The following is a 23,416-nucleotide window of genomic DNA, read 5'->3' as shown; positions in this document are numbered from 1 at the left end:
CAAAGACCGGTAATATTGGCAAGGTCAATTTGGTTTATAGCATCAACTTTCAATAAACCTCACAAAGCTGCTGAAAGTATGCAAAATTCTGTTAAAATGCAAGTACGATTGAGGCGTATTCATCGATCAATTGACCAATGAGCTCGATTATCTAAGTTGTGATTAGCTTTATCGCTTACATGCATTGATAAATCGTCACTGTGCAGTGATAAGCTCAAATTTGTGATACTGTGATACTGTGCAGTGATAAAACTACATTCAAGAGAAATGTTATTGAAAAATAATGATTGCAGCAACACATGTAGAAACAAAAAGCCTATTTAAGAGCATTAAAATGATAGAAGCAATAATTATACAGTAGCAATCATTAAGGACATAACAGTAGCAATAACTATATTCTATTAAATCTCTTTAGAAAATTTTCTACTACCTAGAAGCTACGAAGTTTTTTGTCCTGCATCTTCTACTTTAAGATCGTTATTCTCGAAAACATTTTTAAGTCTTGGCCTCTATTTCCTTCTTAAGATCTTTTGTAAAAGCTCGTAAGAGAGGTGTTGTAATTCGAAAGTTTCACAAAGACACTAACGTCGTATACTACGGTTGGTTTGATGGGTGTAGTCATGAAAATTTTCAAAAGGCAACACCCAAATTGCTAAAAATCTTTGAATAAGAGATAAAATTTTCTTAAAGTAAACCCTGCTTGCCCTAATGAAGTCCCATTATAATTTCATAAACATTTTAAATCTGGAGTTTAAGCTCGAAAAGTCTTTAAATTGTAGAGAATTAAACTCATAGCCCCTTATCCCTTCATGTCAGAATGTGAGTTAAAACTGTGACTGTTTCCTGGATAAATACAGAAAATACAATGATTTAGTTCGAAACCACCTAGATTCTCTTTAATTTGTCCTTCGTTCTACTATGCAAAAATGCATGAATAAAGAAGAAAAATGGGAAGCCGTTTATCTTTTGTCCTGCGGCAAATATTTTGTAGAAATATCCCTATCTTGCAAATCTATTGTTGAAGATTTTAAGGGCTAAATTCGTTAAATTTTTAGAGCAATTTTAACTGTAAATTTTCAAAGTACATCTATCTTTTCATTAAAGTTCGAGAGATCCTTTCTTAATACTGCACACAGTAACTCTCTAAACACTAATTGACTATTGTTGATATTTGATGATTTCAGTTCAGTTTTAAACTTAACGAAAATAGCAGCTATTTTCTAGAAAGGAAGCAAGAAGTTACTGATCACCATTTGTCATCATAATTGCCACGCCGGATTTTTTGATAAGGTTCCGTTCTCAAATTGTAGTTTAAGAAAAAGATTTCAATTTAAAATGATGTCGAACCCTTTCTTAAAAACATCTTTTGCAAAAAACATGTCGAAATTAGGTCATGGTGTTCCGTTCTTGAATCGTGGTTGTCTGCCTCCAGCTCAGGGAGTGAGGATAACCCTTTTTTAAAAGGACACCGAAGCTTTTAATTCTAAAGCAAGCTGCACATATGTTAATCCAACACTGACTCTTGCTTTATTTTTTTTACGGGGGCATCTAAATGTGCATGAAAATTATTGGGATGGGAAAGGCTCATTTCGCCCCCTCAGCTCCGACTGCGTCGAAATAGCTCAAACACAGTGTTGTTGCCATGGTGACTACTCTGTATCGGACCCTTCAAGTTGCAGTCACTCGATTTCTTTTCATTTGCTCTTGTTAGCTGCAATGATGCGTCTGCTATACGTGTCGAAAACTGTAGCAATTACAGCGGCGTTTTGCATCTTGTTGGTAAACATTTATACTGCATATAATCAAAGCAACGAAGGAACTGGCTATAGTATTAAAGATCTGATTAACGGACTGACCGCATTGCAGCAAAAATTCAAAACACTACAAGACAACCAGCTTACTCTAAGGCGCGATTTGCTGGTCGCAGTACATCACTTCTCTACTGAAAATGATAAATTTGATACGTACGTTAAGGAAAAGGGAAAAGGTGCACCAGATCATTTTGTACTGATGCACAAGAAAAATGATACGGTAGAGAAAGGAGAAGAGGACGCAATAAAACCTCTCGAACGAGTCAGCTTGAGCAGTAAGAGTCAAAATGATATGGACAACGGAAGAACAGCCACTAGTGAACCAACAACTGAATCAGCGCAAGCGACAAGTGAAACAGTTGGAACGACAAAAGAAAATTTACCTACTCATGTAACAACGAAAAAACAAGCTACGGATCCCACACTATCCACTGAATGGACTGCTGTTCCGTCGACAGCAAAAGCACAAACTACCAGACCAAAAGAGTCTAGCAAATCGTCTATTATTTCGTCAACAGTCAATGTAAAAACTACCGAACAATCAGAATCGAGCAAAGATGGTTTGAGTAAAGAGGATCTAGCAACTGCTCGGGCCGCCTGTGAAGTACCCAAGGTTGACCCGTTCAACCCCGTCGTCACACAATTCGTGAAAAAGCTGCCCAAATTGAAGTGCAATGGAACAGTACTCAGTAGAATTGAAGATGACTTGATCAAGTTCGATGTCAAGAATGTTAAAGGTGCAGCTGTTATTTGGATCGATAGATACTACGATTTTTGGCTTGATTTTTATGAATGGGTTTCTTTCACTAAATCCTTGAAAAAATTGGAACTGAAAGAAGGTATGTTTAGAAACCAATTTAATCATTTGTAGATATTATTAGTTCGTTATTAGAATTAGATCGTTAGTTATTAGAAGAAATCCAGAAAGATAAATAGAAGTTGAAGTATGAAAACTATGATTCCATACCTCAATGCGAAAAGAGTAGTGTTGAATACGAATTTTAAAGCTGGATGGCATCGTAAGCCAAATTGGCTCTAGAAGAAGTTACCAGAAAATTCCAGCAGGTAGTAAAAATATTTTCAAAAAGTATTTGCGTGGAAATTGACAAAGCAACGTGAAACGTGCTTCAGTCATGTTTGCACTTCATTCAAAAACAATAGTGATCATTATACTTTTGTTTGCAATTATCTTCCTCGCTAGTTGCTTGCAATTTGTAATGGAGTGTCGCAAAGAATTTCTTTTTAGAGGCTTCTTGTTGGTTGAAAGTGGGTCTTTAACAGTGGCGTGGTAGGAGGGGGGCCAGGGGGTGCATGGCCCCCCTGAATATGGGCGCAAATGGAGATAAGGGGGAGCCACAATTGTTTGCTTGTAATGTTTGGCTAGGAACATCAAAATTGATCGTACACGGGTAGAACACTTTGCTGTAACTTGCTGTGAACAATCTAATAAAACGTGTGATTCTACAATCTAGTAAGCACGTTACGTTGCCATGACCCAATCAACATTTGTGGCAGGGCCTATTTTAAGAAATTTTCAATACTGCACATTTATAATCATATTTTTTATAGGAAATTTTTTGTTGCAAACAGTGCAAACCCATGCAAACCCCAGGTATCTTGGCCATGCAAGTGTAGCGAGGAAATGGCCCGAATTTTGAAGATGTGTATACGCCATGACGCAGAAATCACAAACAGACAGACGATAATATACACAATCAACAATGACATTTCAAAACAGCAACAAAACGAAAAGTAGCTACAAAACCTGAATAGAAACATACTCATTTATCTCTTGTAAACGGAGTTACTAACTATCTCATGTTTTGTCCGGACAGTACAACAAAAAAGTTTTATTCGGCTCTTTGTCTTTCTTTTAGTTAAGTTAAGTGAGCTTCTGCTAGATGCCCAGAGCATGTTAGGGCAACTGATAAATTATTACTGAATGTTTTATTTTCGACAAGATCAAATTACGAAATTTACAGCAATTCTGACATTTACAAGTAGATGTTTTGTTTTTGGTTCTTGGCATTTCGCTTTGTTTTAAGTTTTGATAAGAGAGTCTTTCCGATGGTTATACGAGAATTACAATACATGAACTCTATATCGAACTGACGAGGAAAATTCACATTTTGTGAACAAAGCAGGAATCTGGGATAGCCGCAAAAAGACATTTTGGAAATCAATACTGCACGTTTTTAAATTAATACTGCACAAAGTGTGTAATACTGCACACTAAAATAGGCCCTGATTTGTGGCTTCATGTTTAGCACGCAGAATAACGAAAATTTTACGTATGCCAAAAATGTTTTCTATTAGTTTGCACTCAGAAAGCCAAAAAACCTGAGTGTACGCCGAAGATCTTTTGGCCTAAGTATATGGAATCCACCCTGGCAATCAATACAGCAACTTCTTGTTATTAACATCGATGCGAACCAAAAGTCACCCTTTCATTCTTTTCCCGACGCATGAATCCTCCCCTCCAAAATTTGTTCTAGAAATCAAAATCGATGTTTTTTCTGAGCATCGTCTAAGTGTCTATTCTGAGCGGTATAGTAATTTGTTAAATTTTTGGGAGGTCCTCCTATGTGACTAAACTTGATTATTTTGCTGTTGAAAGAACTACTATTTAATAACTACTAAAGAATAACAAACTTGAACCATGTTTGTATATCATGCATCATAAACACTAGGTGTTATAAACTTTAAACCGTGGACCGGGCCACGCAGAGAATTGAGAGAGAAAACACCCTTTGCATATTATCAACAAAACCTTTTTATATATTTATAACTGCAATCACTTTACAACACCGCGTGTTCCTACTCCCTACTCCAATCTAATATAATCACCGCCGACGTGCTGAGCTGCAATCCGCTGCGCACGCCGCTACGCAGTACTTTACCACACACTCCCGGGGGTTGATCACTTATTGTGATCTAAATTACACGATATAGTTCAAATTTAATAACAGCTTGTTGCAATAAGAAATATCAACATAACATAACAAAGCAGTATAAATGCGATATAAAACTACAAAACTTTATAACGTCGGTTCAGTTCTCCTATTATTGCAGCATTGCGCCTTGGCCTATCGAGAGTCTGCGTGTCCTTTTGCGGCAATTCGCTGATCTTGCGCAAATGCGTATCTTCGTTGTTAGAAGACTCTTCGATGTTTTTACTTACATGGAGTTCTAATGGAATCAGATGTTTAATTGAGCGAGTAAATACACGTTTACCTCCTGTTTCCGTTGGGATCTCAAGCCTTGCCGCTCTTACATACCCGTCTTTTCCTGGCAACAATTCTGTAATTTTTCCCATTTTCCAAAAGCACCTTTCTGTCTGCTCATTCTTCAATAGAACTACATCTCCTGTAGATATAGAAATACTGTTAGGAATCTGTTTCGATTTAAAGACTTCCATAAGTCCTACAATATATTCCTTTTTCCAACGCTGAGTGAATCTTGCTAACAATTTATGATGGTACCTTGCTCTGTTGGACAAGGCTTCGTATGTGCTAAGGATTTCTGTATGTCTATGGTTAGAAGATTGTGCTAAATTTCTTCCATTTACAAGTTGCGACGGTGTCAAAGGATACGATATTCCCCTTAAATCTTCATGCATATAGGTAAGTGGCCTTGAATTTATGACAGCTTCTATTTCAACTAAAATGGTGTTTAATTCCTGAAAACTTAGGAATGCGTGTCCTATATTCTTGATCAAACAACGCTTCACGCTTCTAACTAATCTCTCCCACCAACCACCTATCCATGGACTTTTTTCTACGATAAATTTCCATCTGACACATTGACTTGTGAGATGCTCGTATAGCTTGGGGGAATGAAATAGTTTCTTTACTTCCTTTGACATTGCCTAATACGTCTTGGCATTATCACTCATGATTAATCCAGGTACACCTCTTCTAGCACAAAACCTACGAAAGGCACGAATAAATGAAGGCACATCTAAAGATTCTATCAACTCTAAATGAACCGCTCTGGTCGAAGCGCATGTGAACAAGCATACGCAACATTTCTCTTCATTTTTGTCTACGCCCTTTACATAAAGTGGACCCGCGAAATCAACTCCTGTGTTACTAAATAGTGGACTATCATCTACTCTAAATTCGGGAAGTTCTGGAGTGATATTTCATTTAAATGGCAGTCCTTCAATTCTTTTACACGGTATGCACCTTCTTAATATCTTCTTGACTATCTCTCTGCCTCTTAATATCCAATAACGTTCCCTTATACAACTTAGCGTCTCTCCAATGCCATTATGAAATACCTTCAAGTGTGCTTCATGCACTACAAGTTCAGAATAGTACAATTTTGATGGCAAAATAATAGGCTTTTTCTCCACATCTGTGAAAGCTGCATTGCCAAGGCGTGACTTGCAACGTAATATTTGTTCCTCATCAATAAACAGATTGAACTGATTAATCAAAGGTAACTTTGAAACCCTTTTTTCACGAAGACATTCAATTTCCTTAGCAAAAGCCTCACCTTGAACGACTTTCAGAACATAATTTTCAGCCTTCTCTATTTCTTCTGTCGTTACTTGACTACTTACCTCTGGTTCAAACTTCTTAATTCTTGCCTTAATGTTAGCAATGAACCGAAATACCCATGCCACAGATCTTAACAACTTCATTCTAGACGAAAACCGATTAAACTCTACAGTTTCTGAATTAATAAACACTGTGTCTTCGTAAGACTTATTGAGAACTGTATGCGTTATTACTGGCGGACTACATGTTTTTTCATTCATGGCAATGGTGTTCTCTGATTCCGACATGATTTCTTTTTAGGCCATTTCGTGGGGGATACTTCAGAAACATAGGACCCTCCCACCAAAAAGAATCAGCGCCCAAATTTTGCATGTTTTTACCTCTTGATGGAATGTCTGCAGGGTTTAAATTTCCCGGGCAAAAAAAACCAACTCTCCTTGGTTGTTATTTGCTTTGTTTGACTGACCCTATTTCGTACAAATGGTTTTTAAGGCTTCTCATTTGCTCGATGCCCCACCTTCAAGCAACGAAAACATCGTCGTGCACCGATAATAAATTCCTTTCTCTTCTTCGCGTCTTTTATTTCAGTGGACTCTGAGGCCCAGTGTCCTTTCTTACAAAAGAAACAAGTTACATTTCCGCGATCATTTTCGATTTTGGCAATGAACGTTTTCGTGGTGCCGCTGATTCTTGCCCTTGCTCGTTCGTAAGTTTCCTTTCGTTCCGTATTGTTTTCGCTTGCAGCTATTTTCGCTCCAATTTCTCGGGCTTCGATTTCTCCTTGCAGTATCTTCAGAATTTCATCAATTTGCCAGATTTCCTCAGACGTTTTACGCACAATTTGAACAGTAATCACCTTCGGCATTCGCGACATGATCAGAGGGATAAGCAAGCTCCTGTAACTTTCGGACGGCATTCCCAGAGTTTCTAGCCCTCTAACGTGGACATTTATTTCGTCATAAATTCTACGAAGCTGTTCGGTGTTTTCATTCGGCAATGACTGCAGCTTCAATAATGACTGCATATGTGAATTGACGATTTGCTGCTTTCCTCCAAATCTTGTTTTCAGTATATGTCCTGCATGTGCATAGTTTTCTTCTGTCAACTATAATCCCTCGACCGCCTTGTAGGCCGGCCCTTCCAATAAGCTCAGCAAGTAATTTAACTTGTTAACTGTGGATACCGAGTCGTTTAAGTGCACCGAGCACTCAAAACTCTGCCAAAACGACGTGAATTTGGTTAGATCACCTTTAAATTTTGGCAACGAAATCTTAGGTAGTCTAACTCCCACAGAACTACCTACTGCGCTTCCATGTAAAACACTGCTTTGTCGTAATGGAGAATGCACTGAGCCAAGTGTCTCTGTAACATAATTTCTGCTAGTCGTCGGTGACACTTCTCCATTTTCTAGTGGCAATCCTCTTACTGGACGGATCCCCTGCCTGTCTTTTTTAAACAACTTGATTTTGCTTAGACATTCGTTTATCTTTGTATCCCATTCTGCCCTTTCTATAATTTCTTGTTCGACCTCGTCCGTTTCGCAATTGTTCAAAATGTCCTCGTCCAGTTTATGTAAATAGGCATGCTTACCTGTCAACGTGACAGCTAACGATTCTAGCCTTGCAGCCACTTCAGTAACCTCTGAGCCATCTTGCTCGTGAAATACTCTTTCAGCTTCCCTCTGCAGCTTCGTAACGACTGCACGATTTTCCCTACGTATTACCTTCAATCGTTCCATTTGTTGACCTTCGTGGCCTTCCGTTGCCATCGTTCTCGCTAAATCCTCAAATTTTATCTGCCCTGCCCCACATTGGGCGCCATATGTTATAAACTTTAAACCGTGGACCGGGCTACGCAGAGAATTGAGAGAGAAAACACCCTTTGCATATTATCAACAAAACCTTTTTATATATTTATAACTGCAATCACTTTACAACACCGCGTGTTCCTACTCCCTACTCCAATCTAATATAATCACCGCCGACGTGCTGAGCTGCAATCCGCTGCGCACGCCGCTACGCAGTACTTTACAACACTAGGCTGATAAAATACCCCATAAGCAGTGGCATAATGGACTAAGGTAACTTTTAGCTAAAAAACTAAGGAGCCCCAAACAAAAATTTGTTCTACGTTATGTTACTCTGAATTTTTCCACTTATACTCGCATTTTCAATCAAAACTTATTTATAAGATTTTGAATTCAAGTTGCAAAAATTTCTCTTCCAGAAACACGTTCTTTTATATAAGATAGGGTGCAAAAATCGACTTGGCCACCCCAGGAAAAATATAGCCACCCCGCCACTGGTCTTTAAGTAAGATACTTTCACGTCTAGGAAAAACATAGCCTGCGTGCAAACTCTATGGAGGAGAAAAAACCATTCGTAGAGTTCTTCTCCTCCGTAGAGTCTGCAAGCAGGCTAGAAAAACAGGGTTGGAATTTCATAAATTTTTTGAGAGGATTGCAGTAATAGAAAATGCATCGAAATTCAATTTGTCAGTATCGCAATCAAACACTTCATTACATTATTAATATGCTGACCGTATTAATGCTGATCTAGTTTTGCTTCCTTGTTGGGGAGACCAGCTCGCGGCTCCATTGTTTAGAAAATAAAGCGTAAGTGGTTTGTCCGAAGCAATTAGTTACGAGGAGTAGGTACACACCACTCTATGGTACACACGCGCATATAACCCTGCTAGAACACTGACGTATTCTCAAGTTTCCAGCACAATCGTGAACTTTAGCAGGAACACTCTATGGTTAGGTGCAAGTGTAGGCCTTGGATGTAGTTTTGTCAGTCAGGCGAAAACATTTTCTGGGACTCAGTGAACACTGGGGTCACAAAAATATGGAAACGGTAGGTAAAAATGGAGGCTCGCCGTGGCCAAGGGCCTATGTTGACCAATTTAAAAAAACAGAATTACAAGGTGAAGGGGCTCGGAAACGATAGGTTTTGGCGGGAAAACGCATTCGCAATTCCACTAGCCTGTGCGCAGACACGACTGGCTTTCCTAGAGATGAATTTAGTTGAATGGAATACTTAGGTTTGCTCTACTGAGAGAGAAACCCAAAATTTTCCCACTCAACTAAATTGATCTTTGGGAAAACCAGTAAGTCTGCGCGCAGGCTACCATTACACCGACTTCAGATGGATATTTAATGATTGGTTTGCTGTTTTCTGAGAAGAAATTCAGCGAAAATTTGATGCACTAGCTCAAAATAATTCTTTAAATGGTCTTCTGAGCAGTTACGAAAGATGACCATGAAGTACTATTTTAACAGTTATGTTTGACTTTAAAACTTCACAAAGTGGGTCAGTCCTCATTTGACTTTAAAGCCTTTTTATCTTCAACTCTGATTTGATCATTATCTAAGCACACAACAGTAAAAAATTAAACTGAAACTTTCTTCCTTTATTGTGCCTTTGAAATGAAAGTTTCTCCACCCAAACCATTTATGTTGATCACTAAAAGACAGCTTTAGAAATTGTTTACCTGATATTATTATTATTAGCTAGAGCCTCAGGGTTTTTTTAAACGTGCAGTTCTACACAAAATATGCAGTTTTTTTGCGCAGTTCTAAAGAAAAATTAGCGCAGTTTTAAAATTTGCTTTAGATAATGTTCAAATAATGTTCTGTTCATTAAATAATGAACAAAGAATTTAAAGAAAAAACAAACAAAAGTTTCAATGATGAGACACAAAAAAGATAATAAAGATGGTGCTCAAATTAAACAACAACCTATTGGGATATATAGATAATAAATATAGAAGATATTCGATGTAGAGGAAATATAATTTTTACGAAACTTCATAGTCGCTATATCATTTTTGAGTCGATAATGAATTGTGAAAGAAATAGAAGAAATAGAACAGGAATCAGCCACAAAAAGCTATGTGTCGGTTATTGTGTCTGATTAGCCAACCATTGCCGCGCAAAATTGCCATAGCTTTTCCAAGCAAATTTAGAAAAAAGGAGCGTTTTCCCAAATTCTTAAGGGTGTGGTCAGCAAAAATTTTCCCGGGGGCAAAGCCTTCCCTCTTTGCCCCTCCAATCTTCCAACCCTTGCTACGCCACTGGTCTGGGGCACAAGCTACCTGTACCCTGCGATTAATGTACATTTTGTTTATACTTTTAAGAACCAATAATAGTTCCTTCAACACTATGCTCCCGAGAAAAATGTGTAACTCTAAATTTTCATTTAAAAAACCCTGCTTCTCAGTGATATTTTTATTTTTATAGCAGGCATTAAAGACATACCTATTTAGATCCTATTACTCTAGGTAAGATTACTCTAGATATCAAATATAGTGAAGAGACTTTCAATATAAATGATATTCTGTAGGTTAACTTATATTAATTTCAGTAATGGTTATTTCGTTAAGCGCATAAGATCATGTATATTTCATCAACTAATGTAAATTATACTCTTTAGTCTAAATTTTTATGTTAATCATTTTTATGTAATTTTATGTTGTTAAGCGCCTATGAGTCCTGGGAAAATACGGCGCTATAAAATACCTTCATTATACTTATTATTATTATAGTATTTTCTTTAGATTAGCATTTTGTAAGATCAAACACCGGGTCGCTCTCAGCGACCTAGGGTGAGTGAAATTGAAAGTTTTGTATTGCGGATAATGCGGGGTATTGTTAGGAAGAGTTTTAAAAAAATGAAAAATATGAAAATATAAAAATTTGTGTATAAAAATAGATATTTGTTTATAAAAAAAATTCAACAAGTATAACAATAAGTAGTTTATATGGTAAGTGCTCGCCTTAGTACATGTGCTGTGCTATTAAGAACAATTTTTTGTATCTCTTGTAAGGAGGGTTTTCCGTACTACGTTCTTCATATTTTGTTGCAAAAATAAGCCATGGACAAATCCGGAATTACATCCTTTTTAACTTTGGTTGTTTTATTTTTTCTCAGTTTTTCCTTTTACCTTACGATTGTTATAGTATTTTCTTGTAAAACCAGGCTAGCCAATTGCAAATTACCTTGTAATAGTGAGATTTCTAATTGTAGTTTAAGTTGAATTGAAAATGAAATGTTTCCATTATTAGCATTATTATTATTATTGACAACAAAGGTACACGTGTTCAGATTCAAGTTTAGATTGCTATCTTATGCTTCATAAATTTCATCTGTATTTTATCGCATTGGTTAATAACCCCTTTGATAACGTTTTCCAGAACTTTATTATTATCATTATTATTATTATTGACAACAAAGGTGCACGTGTTCAGATTCAAGTTTCGATTGATTATCTTATGCTTCATAAATTTTACCTGTATTTTATCGCATTGATTAATAATCCCTTTGATAACGTTTTCCAGAACTTTTCTGAAGCACTGGTCCAATGTTTCCCTGATTCTTTCCCCAAAAGCAGTATAATAATATTGAAACTTGTTTTCACTTAAAAGCTCTTGTCACCTCCTAAATCACTTACATCTTAACCTTGGTTTTCAAAACTTCTCGGCTTAGGCCTTTGGCTTTTGTGAGCAGCCATTGTAAGCATCGTTTCCATACGTTTGCGACCCCAGTGTACTTAATTCTGTAGTTCTTCCAGACACCAACTCTCAATTTTCGAATGAATATCTACAAGCTGAAAGCTATTTGATGGTTAAAATTAATTTTCTGGTGTCTTTTTTATAAATTTTAGCTATGCAACATTGAAGGATTTGCTTCAGTTCAGGCCAAAATCTCTGAACCTGGGTGGTCTAGGTAGGCTAGGGTGATCTGGATAACGTCGGAAGCTATGTAATTATGGACGTCTTGTGAAAAGTTAGTAGATTTTTTCAAGGCGATTTCAATGCTGCTTCAGTAAGATCAATGCCATCAAAGAAGTTCTTTTCACCAACCAACAACATGCAAATCGCCTAATAAACCCCAAGGGCCTGGAACTGCGAACGTAGCTCTTCAGTCTCCTAATCGTACTGAAACTCATTTTATTTTTGCTAATAGATTGTGCCGCAGAAAAAAACAACTGGTATGATTTCGCCGCGGTCTTAAAAATACAATGTGGCAAGCAACTTCTAAAGCCAGGTAACCAGCAGGACCAGTTGTCGATTGACCCCTCGTTATGTGTCGGGATTCCGTCTGTGTCGCATGTCATGGGACCAAGAGCTCATTTGAATTGCCTTCGACGCTTCTTCCAAAAGCTTAGGGAAATTTGACAAACACAAAAGGCATAAAAGAAATCTTTGAATAATTAATGCAGATACTACCATTGTCTTATTCTTTTTTATTTCGAGACATGAAAGGGTACAAGTGGTTTTTACTAGGTGACTAACTGACTATTTTGCTTACTGACTATAATGACAAATTTAGTGTAAAACGTAAGACCAATGACTAACTACATTTGTGTGTTTGACTTATGACTGATACAAATGATCTCGAGTGCCACATATCGAATTGGAGCAGATGCGGCAGATAAAGAAATTCGTGAAGCGAAGAGAGCCAAGCCATTTATGCTTTATGATACCCTGGGTGCCAGAGCCTCAGAGAGTCGAAGGATGAAGAACGGGGGAAAGGAAATGCGTCCATTCTCCTTCGCAATTCCTTCCCCCGTTCTTCAGCCTTTGACTCTCTGAGGCTCTGGCACCCAGGGTAGCTTTATGACTGCGTGAGACTTTATGACTGAAAGAGAATTAAGTATACTAGAAAAAGAAGAATTATCTTCAGGGGATGAGAAGATCGAAGATGAACTTGTGTTCTTCCCATTTAACAACTTACCCTGGGTACCAGACTCACTATGTATAAAATAAAATAGAGACTCTCTATTATTTTATATAGTGAGTCTGGTACCCAGGGTATTAACAACTAGGATGGGGAGAAAAATCCAACATCAATTTCCTTCCCATTCAGAAAACGTCAGAAAACTTTACAAGTTCCGCAACGGAAAACAATAAGCAATAAATTTTTTACTTATAATTTTCTTAGCAAGCTACTATTTTGTATGGTGTGACATTCCCAAAACCCCTCTGGCACAATGCTCTTGGCTCTAGGCCGTGGCCTAGTTGGTCCTGCGTTGCACTGGCCTGGTCAATCGCGGTAATATTTGCTTGCTTTGTTCACCTTGAGATGCAACCAAAGCTAGTACAGCCTTGGTGAAAGCTACAATGAAAATGACCGCCTTGTGTGCCGAAAACGCCTCCTTGCTGTACAACCGCTGGAATCAATCATGTTCTAGGTGTAACGTCATAAAAATATATCCTTAAATCCATGAATTTTGACCACATTATCTAAAATAGTAGCATGAATTACTTCTAAAAATGCAAGATCGGTTGTAGAGGTATTTCATGATCTTCTTCAGGTTATGGTATCCACATTAAAAAATTCTAAAAACATACTTTTGTGACGTCATCACTTAAGAACTGTATTGCTTGCTGTCCACTGTAACCGCAACAAAGCAACATAAGCACTAAAGTAAAAGCACTGAGGCCACATGAAAAAGACGCCAGTGAAACGATGACTTTCTTTCACAATGAAAAAATTATAATCAACCCATCAAAGTAAAAAAACAGACATCCGATCATTCAAAAACCAGTGCATAACTAGTTTTCGATAATTAAACAAATCCAGGCCGGTATATTCAAAGAAAGAGGAGCGGCAATGCAGTTTTATGCAGGACCACCGAGAGGTTTTGGAGGCCCTGGAGCGCAACCGAAAGACGAGGCCTAGTGGAGCGAGCAGAAAATTTTTACTACGACGCCCTTCAGATTCTCTCCTTATTGCAGTCATTTCTTGTAATCGTTTAAAGCGTTTTACTCTTTTAAGGCATACATTTGCTGTGTTTGATTGATTTTAATCTTAAAACGGAATTCATTTCTTTATAAATACAGGCATTGATATACTTTTTAATTTGCTTTCAAACTATTACAGTAAAAGATGCATTAATTCTTATGAACTTTCGACAGCATTGAACCAGGTGGGCTGCATCGGTTTTGGTGCGAATATGCACATTACTGACAAATTGAGAGTTACTGACAAGCCATGCACAGCACAGAATTTCTTCCATTTCAAATCTGACGGTCGGATAGATGTTCTTCATAAAGAAAGTTGCATCTTTATATCAGGTATGCTTACTTCAAAGAATCGCAGTATTTTTCAGTAAAGTGGCAATGGGATGACGTCACATAAAATATATTCTTAGCATTGTGGATTACGAACATCATAAAGATCAGCATAAAATACTTCTGAGTGGCAAAGATCTGTTAAAAATTGCCAGAGATATGTTAACATGTGTAAAAGCTTTTCCTCAAGCACAAATTTGGCCCTGGCACTAAATAGTATGAGCCAGGCCAAAATAACAATCCCGTTAATAAACTCAAAATGTCCCGATGGCCACATCTCAGGGAATCTATGGCACATTCAACTGATTTTGCAGACTTGGAAATATTTCACTGTATAAGTTATGCTCACGTGTTGAAAATTAAATAGCGCTAGCTTTTCTTTTATAATTTCAATCTTCATCAGTACTTCATCTGTCTGTAAATCAGATTATTTGTCTTTTTCTTTTCAACATTTTCTCACCAGGACCATATCCTATAGTAATAATGGGTCTCGATTTAACAACTCCCACTTCCCCCTAAATAACAGACTGCCCGGTGAAATCAACAAAACATCTGCAACCGTCCCCCTCTCCATAATGCTACTAAACCAGATGGTCTAGTTTAAATGATATCAATCTTAAGCACACTTACCAGGAATGATAGTACTGAATTTTATCGTATAAAACAAACTTTCTTGTTTTTTTTGCAGAACCAAAAGTCAATGGTAAGGTAGATATTGAGAAGAGGTGTTCAACGAACGAGTCACAATTTTCGATAGCAAATGATAGTACGCTAAAACACATAGCAACTGGACTTTGTCTGACAATCGAAAACCATGCTGGAAAACTTAATGATCAACGGATCATGTTGGCAAGCTGTAATACAACAGCTGCAAAGTTCTACTTCATCGAACCTCAGAATCAAGGTAATTAGATGCTCTCTTCATTCAATGCCTATGAAAATGTAATTTGCTATTATTGTAATCAGTTTACTTAAAGTTGGCTGCTTTATGATGAAGGCAAATTTAAGCTAATGAATTTTTTACCGTAAATAATTGAGAGGAAATACAAAATATGCTTGCCATCAAGGTTGATTGTGTGATGCACTGCAATGATCCTAGGTGATTGTGTGATGCACTGCGATGATCCTAGGCGATTATGTGATGTACTGCAATGATCCTAGGTGATTGTGTGATGCACTGCAAAGATCCTAGGTGATTATGTGATGCACTGCAATGATCCTACATAGGTGATTGTGTGATGATCTTCAATGATCCTACATAGGTGATTGTGTGATGCACTGCAATGATCCTAGGTAATTATGTGATCCACTGCAATGATCCTATGTGATTATGCAATGCGCCTGTGAGATGTTTTGCTTATGACCAAACTATTTTCTCTTTATTTGGAGATCACCTTTCTGAGAAAATATTTTTATTTTTTAGATGTGAAGGCAGAAGTGCCTGTAAAACAAGACTGCTTCAAGGTGCTATTTGTGTTCAGAAACAATACCTTCCACGTTGACTTTCATTTATATGCAGCACCAATTCCAGAGGACAAATTACCAAAAATTGATCCAAAAAACAAAGGCAAGGGGCTCAAATCTAACATCGCGTTTGTTATGTTCGACTCACAGTCAAATGCAAATTTTCACCGGTCGATGCAGAGGTCGATGAGTTTCATGAAATCGGACAAGAACACTGTAATTTTCAAAGCACAGACAGTTGTTGGTGACGCAACGTCGCCTCAACTTATCGCCATGCTAACGGGTAAAAGAATTACTGACCTGCCTGAAGCGAGAAGAAATATAAAAGGAGCAGGCTATATTGACGATTGGCCTTTCATATTTAAAGATCTTCACCAAAACGGATATATCACTCAGTTTGCAGAGGACGACCCCTTAATAGGGGCATTCAACTTACGGTTTTGGGGCTTTTTACAGTCCCCTACGGTTCATTACGGCAGACCATATTGGATTGATGCGATGCCACACTGCATTGGCTACCTTGACACGCAATTTTGCATAGGAGATCGCTCTCTTCATCGAATTAATATGGACTACATGATGAGCTTGTACAAGACACACCCAGGGAAAAGAAAATTCACCTTGATCATGACTTCAAAACTCGTCCACGGAAATTTCTTTTCGGTTCAACGAGCAGATGGGGATGTAGTTCAACTTCTGTCACAAACAAAAGGACGAGGTCTCCTAAACGATACGATCCTAGTAGTTCTAGGGGACCACGGTGCCCGTTATGGACCTTTGCGTGAAACGATTCAAGGCAAAATCGAAGAACGGTTGCCATTTCTTAGTATTACTCTCCCGGAAAGGATAGCAAAAGAGTACCCTGACCTGCTGGTAAACATGAAACGCAATAGCCATTTGCTTACGTCACACTTTGATATATACGCCACTCTTAAGCACATCCTGAGCTACCCTTCCTTACCAACCGACATCAAATTTGGAAACAGTTTATTCACGCATTTGAACGCTTCTCGGTCATGTGAAGAAATTGGCGTCCCTGAATTATGGTGTCCTTGTCTAACATTTGAAGAGGTGAGTGTATCCGACCCTATCGCAACCAAAGTAGCAACCAAAGCTGTTGACTATATGAACGATCTCATTGGCCAAGACGAAAATCTAGTAAAAATGTGCGCACGGCTTGAGTTGGACCGGATAACACACATAGGCAAAAAGATACCAAACAAACGCATTCAAAGATACTATTATTCTGATTCGGACGAAAAATGCGCAACTTGCAAAATAGTTGAATGGCACAAGGATGTTTTCAAGGACATACTTTATGAAGTTTCATTCATAACGAAGCCAGGTGGTGGTAAGTTTGAGGCGATTGTCCTTGATTTTGGAGATGGGACCATGAAAGTCAAAAGTGACATTAGTAGGATTAACAAATATGGCACACAGGCAAGATGTGTCGAGAAAACCTATCCTCATGTTCGAAAGTATTGCTTTTGTAAATGAGTTAAAGGGATATCGCAATTTAGGTTTTGAAAATGGCTTTGAAAAAAGCAAACATTTTATATCATATTAAAAGATAAGCTTTTTCGTCTCACACTACTCGGAGTAGAAAACTTCAGAATAAAGGCTCTTATTCTAAAGAGGAGTGTCAGACGAAAAAGCTTTAAGTATGATGCAGAATGTTTGCTTTTCAAAGCCATAATCACTTTTTGTACCCCAAAAAAGGTTGTTCAGATTTAGACTTTGACAATTCACAATTTCAAGTATTTTATAATCCATATTATAAGTCGTATTACAAAGACTGCAATATGACTAGAAAATAATGAAATACAATTTTTTAGTATAGTTTAATTTTCAGCAATTTATTTGGTACCTGCTAAAGCTGTGGCTAAAGAAAATATTTAGAAAAAGATTAATTGAAATTATTATTTTGATATTTTAGTATTTATATAATCAGTGCAACAAAATAAAGCGAAATAAAGTTGAGATTTTTTTGAGTAGATTCAATCAGTTCTTTGTAAAAGTACTCTACCATATTTTAGAAAGCGGCTTATAAGTCTAATGTCTCTTTAAACCTAATAAAGTCAAATAGTTTTTTTTTAAATTAAACTCTTCTACAAAGGGATAAAAGGCTAATAGGATTTGAAAGCTATAAAAAGTGTAGCATCCATGTTTACGGGCTTCAAACATTAATAAACAAATGATCTCCACAAATTCAATAAATTTACAAATCCTTTTGCAAAAATTTGCAAAAACTTTGCCCAGTAGCGGCGCGTCCCCCCCCCCCTCCCCCCCCCAAATTCTCGGCAAAATCAATTTTGCATTTCGTCCATTTGCAACGTACTTTTTGCGATGTAATCCTATGGTTTCAAACTGCCTTTCGAAAGCCAAAAGTGAGTCATGGGCGTTCCCTTCAGGTAGAAATTGCGTTACTTGTTAGTAAAAGGGCGTTTTCTGGTGCTAAAAGGGGCGTTGTCTAAAATATTTTGTTCACCCCCCCCCCCCCTCCCCGCAGAGCGTATTGGCTGGCGCCGCCAAAACATAAGAAAGTAAATTATGCGTTATGAGCACTTCTAGATAACAGAAATATATTTAGAAACTTCAAGTTGTCTTTTCACTTTCATCTGAATCATGAAAGAGCAACGAGAATAGCTCATGATGATTATGAATCAACTTTTGAACAACTTTTAACAAAGAATAAAACAATAACTTCTCATAAGAAAAATTTACAATATCTTGCGATAGAAATTTATGAAACATTTAACGGGTTGAATCCACCTTTTATGGTTGAAATATTTTCTATAAATGAATGCTCATATTACTTGAGGAACTTACAATTCAAAACAGCGGAGCCGCATTACAAAATATATGGATTCAATACCGTATCATACAGATGTAGCCAATTATGGAACTCAGTTCCAAACGAGATATGTATTCCTCTACTTACAAATATTCAAGAAAAAAGTCTCAGAATTTACGTCATTCAATTGTACTTGTGGTCTTGTACAAGGACAAGGAAAACGTATGCAACATCGGTTATATTTGGTTTACATTATACTTAGCGTTGGTAATTTAAATTAGTTAGTTTTAATTAGCTTGAGTAAGCATGGCTCGAAATTGTACCAACTTTAAATAAAAACAGAAGAAAAAACTTTGTCTAGTGGTTTTTCAATAGCGAGAATGTAACGCCTTGGTTTCTTTTTCCTCGACTATAGTGCAGATGAAAACTTGTTATATGACACTTGTTAGTGTTCTTTAATGCACCTTTCGTCAACCAAGGCCAGTGGATATTTGATTGGTAAGGATCTTCATTCGCTCATAATGCAATTATTTTTCAAATTTTCTGTCGAATTACAAACACAAACAGTTAAGAATTGTCTCTATAACATTTTAAGACTTTTAAGAGCTGTGTTTGTGAAAGGAGCATTTGGAAATTATATTTTGCATTATGTCTAGTCTTGGTAATGTTCATTTGAGTTTCAGTACTTATGCTAGTAATTTCTTGGAGTTGTCAGATGTCTCGCCAGAGATATCGTCTGAAAACGTCAGGAGGATGGGTGAGCTTCTTAACTGTGTCACGCCTTTGACAACAACCTCAGCCACTCACATATACCGAATCTGTATACAAATTTGCAAAGTTTCAAAGTCACAAACATGAACCGGTTGTTTCGTATACAAATTTGCAAAGTAAAGGATTTACTAGTCCAAATACCCATTTGCCAGAGGGGCTTATCGTCTTTTGAATTTCTGAAAAAAAGGATTCATGTCGTCCATGCGTGACCACAGTACAGACTTTACTGAGGTATGAGAAGACAGGATAAGTGAGAGGGAACTCAGCCAACAAATTCAGAGTTTGATTTTGATGAATTGGAGTAACTAAGATAGTGCCCATTCTAGCCCGAATAACGATAACGATTAAAACCTGATTCCTGCGAGAAACTTTAATCATTACTCGACGCAACAGTGACAACGTTCATTAAAAGTATTTAACGCACCATTCACACTTATGAATATAAACATTTGCCCAGCGAACAATAATAAAGTAGTCCTTGAAAAAATCTAATAACCAACAAATGACAGGTTAGCATAAAACTTTGCAATGCTTAAAAACTAATCTGGAGCTGTTTAAATGTAGTCTTTATAAAGCAATTACAGTGTACAATTTGGTTGAATTTCAGCTTTATTTTGATAACAGAGTTAGCCTTGAAAGTGCTAAATTCATATTTGACGATTTTCATTAAAATGGGGATAACAGCTTCAGTAACAAAAACAAACAGACGTCACATTAAGAAAGCTGAATGATTTTTAATTAAAATACTCTCATACCAATGCTTCGCAAAAAACTGACGAAAAACAATTTGTTGAGTCAAATCAGCTTATCATTCTCGAACTATGAATTTATATCAATATGCATGCAATATTGTTTGGATGTGGTGGATTATATGATTGGATGTGTGACTATCAAAGTCAAAGGATGCAATATGCAGATGTAAATGGAAGAACATTAACAATCAGAGAGATAGAGTTTGGAGTGCCTCAGGGCTCATTACTAGGTCCACGTCTGTTCTCAATTCATGTAAATGACTTGCCTGACTCTACCACAAGAGGGGAATTAATTATGTTTGCTGATGACACTACAATATTCTTTACAGGTGATAACATTGAAGAAGTAATAGATAGCCTCAATACAAGTGCAAGGGAGCTCCTTGACTGGTGCACCACGAACCAGCTAACAGTTCATGCAGGCAAGGCAGAGGCAATGATTTTATCTCCAAAGAAATTCGTTGGTCCTTTATGACCCATCTTATATGGTACTTCAGTAAAAGCTATGTTAGGCAAAGCACAAGCTTAGGAATAATCATTGATGACAAACTTAGCTGGGAAAAGCAACTGACTAAAGTTACAAACAGTTTCAATGGCAAAATGAAAGAGTTGAAAAGAATTCGTTATCTACCAACATAAATCCAGGGAGAGATTTGCTTCAATACAGTTATTAGTGCGGCCACTTATTGTATAGCAATATGGGGCACATCTTCACCTGCAATATTAAACGCTGTTGATGCATTGCATGCTGGAGAGGCAAAAACGATTCATAAAATAAAAGGTGCAAGATCTACAGAATAAATCATGAATAAAGCTAGGTGGGAACCGAATAACTACATCCTTGACGTGGATGCATAGAATTTATTACAAAACATGCCCAAAACAAATTTATGAACAATGCAGTGAACGAAAAACAAATTTGCGAAAACCTCTTCAAGTTGAAATCATAAGATACAAGAAAGAAATTGGACGGAACTTATTTAAGTATAGAGGTGAAGTCCTTTGGAACTCAATTAACAATAACCTGAAGAGTGAAGAAAATATTACAACTTTCAAAAACAAGATAAAAGATTACAAAAAGTACGTGAACCAGCATTCACTTGAAAAGGTGGCCTGTATTATTAATAATAAGAACAAAGATTTTAAGTATTTTTGACATTGTAAATACTTTTAACTATTTTAATCTCTTCTTTTAGTTTTTATTTATAAAAAGGTAATTATGCTTATTTTTGTTTGTAGCTGGAGGTATGTATGTATGTATGTATGTATGTATGTATGTATGTATGTATGTATGTATGTATGTATGTATGTATGCATGTATGTATGTATGTATGTATGTATGCATGTATGTATGTATGTATGTATGTATGTATGTATGTATGTATCTTAGTTCGCGTGATAACCTTTCCTGATCTATCTTATCTTTTTAACAAACAAAACAAAATAAAGGAGTTTTATGGTCTTATCATACATACAAACTATCATACATACATAATGTATGTATGTATGTATGAAAAGACCATAAACCTCCTTTACTTTGTTTTGTTTGTTGAAAAGATAAGAAAGGGCCGAAAAAGTTATCACGCGAACTAAGAAATAACTTGTAATCTGTACAATATCGTAAACGGTACTGAAAGTTTTTTGCTGGCTTCGTTAAATATCCGTATGCGCGATCAAAGTTTGTTTGGCTCCACAAACCCTCTACTTAGGCTTCTCCCCTTTTGCAATTGTCTTGCTTTTTTGGCGCTTTACCCTCCCTGTCCTACAGTCAGGTTTTATTTTAAGGACTTTCTATCATTGCATATACTTATAAAATTTTTAAACTTTTGTTGTTGCCTTTTAAACATGTTTGCCCTCACACCCCTTGAAAATGCATAAAGTTCAATGTACGAGTATTACTAAGGTTAAATCTTTGTTATTTCATACCTATCCTTTTACAGAAATTTTTCAGAAGTTTATCATTTTTAAAAGGATACTGTAGCGAAAGAAGCAGTAACCCTTTCAACATTGAATCAAATGATTTATATCCTATACAAGCATTCTCAGTACGCTAAAGATTAGCAGATTTATTGGTAGAAAAAACATGAAAGAGCTTCAAGAAAATTTAAAGGGAAAACCTTTCAAACTTTGTCAAATTTGGAAACAGAAGAGAATCCTTGTGTTACGAGTATAAAACCCTGACAAAAATTTTGGCTAGAGTTCTCGTATGAAATCCTGCCGAATGTAGAAGGCTTGCATTTGCATCTTCGTGCACCCTCGATACATGCTTAACCGGTAAACGATGATCAAGACATTATATGTTAACTTTAACTTTTGCTCTGATTAAGTCCCATATGCCGGGTGCGAAATATTAGCCTTGACTGATTTACGTGTGTTTATTGTTGTTTATTCTCGGCGTATTGCGGTGTTTCTTATTTGTTACATTATATGTTACGTCAATAATATTGTGTTATGTTATACGTGATGTGTGCAGAATCTTTCAAAAGATCTAAATCTAATGAAATTAGCGTCTGTCTTCTAAAGGATTTTACTTTCGAGAAACAAAACAGTGAAGAAAGCAGTGACAAGCAGTGGCGGCGCCAGCTACTGCAGAGTGGGAGGGTAAAGGGTGTTGCCCGTGAGACCACGCCCTGATGGCCTTGTTTCAGTGCTTTGTATTTGGTCAAATTTCGTTAGGAAATATGATCTACCCCTACCTACTGCTTTCAATCCGTTTTCAGACGAAACACATATGTAGACCATGTTTGATAGAAGTGGAAGGAGGGGGTAATTAACCCCCCATACCACCCCTTGGCGCCGCCACTGGTTACAAGTTACAAGAAGACTAGCTAGGGTCTAGACTTTGTCACTTCCGAACAGAACCTCTCAAATTAAAATTTATGTCAAGCCAGGACTATACTAACTGACTCTTAACTTTTATAGGCAAGCCCTACGTTACAAACGCATCCCGATGGCAGACCTATGATAAGGCGACTATTTTGTTACATATTTTACTTATGTAGTTTGTATTTTGTGTTAATGCAAAAAACAAGAAAGGGGCTGCATCCCTGCATTTTAATGAAAATTTTTACAAGTGTGATGGGAGCACCCCCTGAGCTCCCATTACACCACTACGGTTCGGAGAAGCAACATCAAGTTAATAAAAAAATTTAAAAAAATTACACTAACTATGCTACGCTGTGATGCATAAATTTTTTGCCATCTGATTATTCAGGAACGAAGATGAGACTGGCTTACATGGA

At 37.0% G+C, this 23,416-nt stretch overlaps 1 protein-coding gene across 1 annotated transcript; it reads left to right on the top strand.

Moving 5' to 3' along the window:
- Positions 1–1,528: 1,528 nt before the first annotated feature.
- Positions 1,529–20,013, top strand: LOC135695648 (uncharacterized). Its single transcript, XM_089114952.1, has 4 exons — positions 1,529–2,650; positions 14,238–14,396; positions 15,082–15,297; positions 15,817–20,013. Exons 1-4 carry the CDS (start codon positions 1,717–1,719, stop codon positions 17,352–17,354), a joined length of 2,847 nt encoding a protein of 948 aa, XP_088971078.1. The 5' UTR covers positions 1,529–1,716; the 3' UTR covers positions 17,355–20,013.
- The last annotated feature ends 3,403 nt before the right edge of the window (positions 20,014–23,416 follow it).

Source organism: Rhopilema esculentum, chromosome 21 (genome assembly GCF_057945365.1).
Source record: "Rhopilema esculentum isolate cy_ngs chromosome 21, ASM5794536v1, whole genome shotgun sequence".
NCBI classification, from domain to species: domain Eukaryota; kingdom Metazoa; phylum Cnidaria; class Scyphozoa; order Rhizostomeae; family Rhizostomatidae; genus Rhopilema; species Rhopilema esculentum.
This window is presented reverse-complemented; position numbering and strand designations above follow the sequence as displayed.